The sequence below is a fragment of the Chanos chanos genome, chromosome 15, assembly GCF_902362185.1.
Source record: "Chanos chanos chromosome 15, fChaCha1.1, whole genome shotgun sequence".
NCBI lineage: Eukaryota > Metazoa > Chordata > Actinopteri > Gonorynchiformes > Chanidae > Chanos > Chanos chanos.
In genome coordinates this window covers 2,750,734-2,755,733 of record NC_044509.1, presented here as the reverse complement: position 1 = coordinate 2,755,733, position 5,000 = coordinate 2,750,734, and the positions used below count along the sequence as shown (strand labels likewise).

General features: G+C 45.6%; 1 protein-coding gene across 1 annotated transcript in view; it reads left to right on the top strand.

Moving 5' to 3' along the window:
• Positions 1-5,000, top strand: part of ncor1 (nuclear receptor corepressor 1) — an 80,084-nt gene that overhangs the window by 17,387 nt on the left and 57,697 nt on the right. The window contains 4 exon segments of the mRNA XM_030793117.1: positions 930-996; positions 2,738-2,910; positions 4,133-4,223; positions 4,652-4,830. Of these exon segments, the coding sequence (XP_030648977.1) occupies positions 930-996; positions 2,738-2,910; positions 4,133-4,223; positions 4,652-4,830 (510 nt within the window).

The window sequence follows — 5,000 nt, the reverse complement described above, 5'->3', positions numbered from 1 at the left end:
TACACACTGCTGTGATTCTCCACTCTATACAGTATCTATATACACACTGCTCTGATTCTCCACTCTATACAGTATCTATATACACACTGCTCTGATTCTCCACTCTATACAGTATCTATATATGCACACTGCTCTGATTCTCCACTCTATACAGTATCTATATGCACACTGCTCTGATTCTCCACTCTATACAGTATCTATATACACACCGCTCTGATTCTCCACTCTATACAGTATCTATATACACACTGCTCTGATTCTCCACTCTATACAGTATCTATATACACACTGCTCTGATTCTCCACTCTATACAGTATCTATATACACACTGCTCTGATTGTCCACTCTATACAGTATCTATATACACACTGCTCTGATTCTCCACTCTATACAGTATCTATATACACACTGCTGTGATTCTCCACTCTGTACAGTATCTGTAATCCACACTAATAATGAAACTAGCTCCCAACGAGTTGAAGAGTTGGGCCATGGCATGGCAGACTCTTCAGTGCTCTGGTTTGTTTACTGCAAACAGAGTGGCCTGTCTTAACGCTGGAGGCAAAGCCTCTGATAAAAAGACCACCTAATGAGTTATCTGACAAGTTCTGAAATATTTCAGGGATTTATTAGTGGGTGGAAAATCAGCGACACACACAGAAATAGAAAGATCTACAATATGCAGCAGAGAGAAACATCAGGCATGTGTTTGGAGATGAAGGTGTGTGGTGAAACCTAACCAAAAGCAGGAGTGTATGAAACGTGTGTTTCCAGTGTGCATTTGGAAGATACAGCGGTGTCAGGACATATATGGGTTATAGGTTGAGATTGGTTTATCTCTGCAACGACCTGTCTTATGTTTCTTGGAGACAAAGTGTTCAGTGTGCGTTGACATGTTTCTTTCTTTTTTTTTTTTTTCTTTCTTTCAGAAATCAAGTGATGAGAAAGAAGCTGATTCTGTTCTTCAAGAGGAGGAACCACGCTCGCAAACAGAGGGTGAGAATGTGCTCTCTCTCTCTCTCTCTCTCTCTCTCTCTCTCTCCCTCTCTCTCTCTCGCTCTCTCTTTCTCTCTCTCTCTCTCCCCCCCCCTCTCTCTCTCGCTTTCTCTCTCTCCCTCCCCCTCTCTCTCTCTCTCTCTCTCTCTCTCTCTCTCTCTCTCTCTCTCCCTCCCTCCCTCCCTCTCTCTCTCTCTCTCTCTCTCTCTCTCTCTCTCTCTCTCTCTCTCTCTCTCTCCCCCCCTCTCTCCCTCTCTCTCTCTCTCTCTCTCTCTCTCTCTCTCTCTCTCTCTCTCTCTCTCTCTCTCTCTGTAAGGAAGTTTCGGGGGCGGGGGTGTGAGGGAGCTCCAGGAAATTGGAGCTTGCTTTGAAATGGGGAAAAATGAAAAAAAGCCCACACTTAAAAGACCGACAGACACACTCATACATATGAGGGGTCTCTGCTGCAGACACACACACACTCACATACCACGTCACACACATCTACTCACACATGCACACACACACACACACAAGATCCGCAGATGGAAATCACATGTTCAGACAAGTTCCCAGACACAAAACACACACACACAACCACACACACTCACACACTCTGACACAGTTTTTCTCTTTTGCCCAAACACACACACACACACACACACACACGCACGCACGCGCACACACACACACAGAAACCCTTTATGCAGAAGTACATGCCCTTGTTCTGCTCTCTCTCTCTCTCTCTCTCTCTCTCTCTCTCTCTCTCTCTCTCTCTCTCTCTCACACACACTCACACACACACACACACACACATTCATTAATAACATGGGGGGAAAAAAATGATCTTGTCAGTTTCATGAACACCTGTCGTTAATTTGACTTCTCTGGTTGAAAACAAGTCAGTTTATTTCCATAATTTTAGTATATCAAACATGCATCCTTTATCCATGCGTCTGAATCCCAATCAGAATATTTTCTCTCCACTTGGAAAAGTTAGTGGGATTTACCAGGGCAATGACGTGCTGGCCAGGCTGACCTTTAGAAATGACTGTCCGCTCCAGTTCAGCCTTTTCCCTCAGGATCCTTAAAGAAGCAGCTGGCTCCACAAGACTGGCCCCTGTTTCTCAGATCTTATAGAAGGACTGTGTGTGTGTGCGTGTGCGTGTGCGTGCGCGCGCACGGTTGTCTGGTGTGTATGTGCCCACGTGGGTGTCTGGTGTGTGTGAGCGAGCACATGTGGAAACATTTTCACTGGACCTGCAGATTTTCAAACCTCTGCTGTGTGTGTGTGTTTTAAGAAAGACGATCAACACCCCCACACATGCAGTTGTATGGTTAACTTGGGCCTCTAGCCAAGAGGAGCATCACCTGTTCACTGAACTGAATTGTATTCTGTAGCAGGTACACGCTCACACACAAGCTTAATCTCTCTGGAAGTCACCGTTCCCCTTTTTTGAACTCATTTTTTCCCCCAGGAATAGGCTTTCACTCACTCTCTCTTTCTCTCTGTCGCGCAAACACATAACTATTTTAGAATGAAGTTTCTTACCAGTTGCGTACCTGAAGTTTTGCCCACTTGTTAATCTTATCAGCAGATTTCAATCTTACCAATAGTCTGCAATAGTCTTACCTATAGTTAGGAGAATATGAAACGCGTTGTGAACAGACAGACCGGCATGTGCTGTTCTCCGTCCTGTTTGACTATCCTGTTGATCTGTTTTTTGGGGTTTTTTTTTTTTTTATGTTTTTTCTGTTTCAGGAGCAGAAAATCTGCCAGCGATATGATCAGCTGATGGAGGCCTGGGAGAAGAAGGTGGAGAGGATGGAGAACAATCCGCGGAGGAAAGCCAAGGAGAGCCGTACTCGAGAATACTACGAGAGACAATTCCCAGAGATCCGGAAACAGCGAGAGCAGCAGGAACGATTCCAGAGGTGAGACGGGAGGCGGGGGGGGGGGGGGGGGCGATTTCTGGAGCCGCTTTTTAAAATCCTTTTTAAAGCGGTCACTGGTGTGTGATGTCTTGGTGGGACGCTGTGTTAGGTGTAATTTTGTAGATCGTTCTCTGTGTTGTGTAACCCTCTGCACTGACTGGAAACACTCGTCTATGATGTAAAATTCATAGAAACCTCTTATTTCATCACTTATACACACATGTATATGTAAACACACACACACACACACACACACCACACATACACACACACATGCTTTCAGTGCACCTGTAAGTGGGTCAGTAAACAGCAGTTGTCCGGAATCGGCAACTGGCCAATCGGCTGTCTGCGTCCTGCGGAGGTGGGGGCAGAGTGTGTGCTGCATTCATTTCGTGGTACAAAGGCTTAAGGGTTTCCCCGAAGTCCCACAATGTTCAACTTGTCATTTCCAGAACAATGATATCTGGAATGTTATGGAACTATACACAGAAACACACACACACACACACACGAAGATTCACACATTTTTATTTGATCTAGGTGATATTTCATACATTTGGACAAAAGTGAACATTAAATGATGTTTGTTATTTGATACGTGTTTCCGGTGATGGATATTAGATATTGATCAGTTTAATGCCACTTTTCATTTCGGTCTCCATATTTCTGGGTATTAATTGTTTTTTTTTCCCTGTGAGGTTGTTTGTTTATTTTTGCTGTCAGAAGGTCAAAGCTCATTTCTGTTTGTTCACGTCTCTCTCCTCGTTGCCTCTGACGTTGTTGTTTACCTGAGACCGATTGTCTTTAAAACTCCAAATATGCAGCTGCTGCTGTTGTTTTGGATTTTTTTATACCCTGCACACGCTGACTAATTAGACCTTTTTTCAGGTTTGGACAGAACATCAGTGCTCTCAGAGGAAACGGTCGAATAGCTGAACGTTGGCTCGCTCCCCTGTAGCCTCCGTTTCAAAAGCTTCCACGAAGAGAAAAAAAAAAACACACCCAAAGTTGGAAAGCATTGTGTTGTTTCTGGGTTCAGAGCAACGTGTGAAATGGGTCGAACACAGAGTCCTGGCACAGGCCAGTGGGCTGATATGACGTTTAATGTGATCGAGGACTGATAAACAGAGACTAATAACACAGTCTCTCTCTCTCTCTGTCTCTCTCTCTCTCTCCCTCTCTCTCTCTCTCTGATCCTTCTGTCTTCCACCTCTACTCTCAGGGTTGGCCAGAGGGGGACAGGTTTATCAGCCACCATCGCGCGCAGTGAGCACGAGATCTCTGAGATCATCGATGGGCTGTCAGAGCAGGAGGTGAGTGTGTGTCTCTCCCAAAACAGACCTTTTCTCTCCTCCTTTCACTTGCTTCTCCTTCTCCTCCTCCTCCTCTCTAAACCCAGAGGAGCTTGAGCTTCCACTGTATCACACAGACAGGAAAACAAACAGAGCTTCACCTCCACTGCAGCTCCATCTCTCATCTGAGTAATGACTGAGGAGTAGTTTGTTCTCCGTGTCTCTCCTCTCCACAGTCTGCTCTGCCCGCTCAGTTAGTGGAAAAAGATACTGAACACGGTCTGTAGTGTAAAGCTACAACCAAACCACACACACTCAGCTCAGCTTCAATTCACATGTCTAACAAGTCCTCACTCCACGACTGTTCCTTCTCTCTCTCTCTCTGTCTCTCTCTCTCTCTCTCTCTCTCTCTCTCTGTCTCATCGGTGTTTATGTGATCTGTGTATCAGAACAATGAGAAGCAGATGAGGCAGTTGTCGGTCATTCCACCGATGATGTATGACTCAGAGCAGAGGAGAGTGAAGTTCATCAACATGAACGGGCTGATGGACGACCCCATGCAGGTCTACAAGTCCCGTCAGTTCATGAACGTCTGGACCGAACACGAGAAAGAGATCTTCAAGGAGAAGTGAGTCGCCCTGTGTGTGTGTGTGTGTGTGCGCATGCGTGCATGTGTGTGTGCCTGCGCATACGGACCTTTATACAAACACATGAGAGATGGTGATGCATGTTGGTGTATGTGTTGTGTGGGTCTGTGTGTGGGTCTATGGGTCTGTGTGTGGATTTGTCTATGGGTCT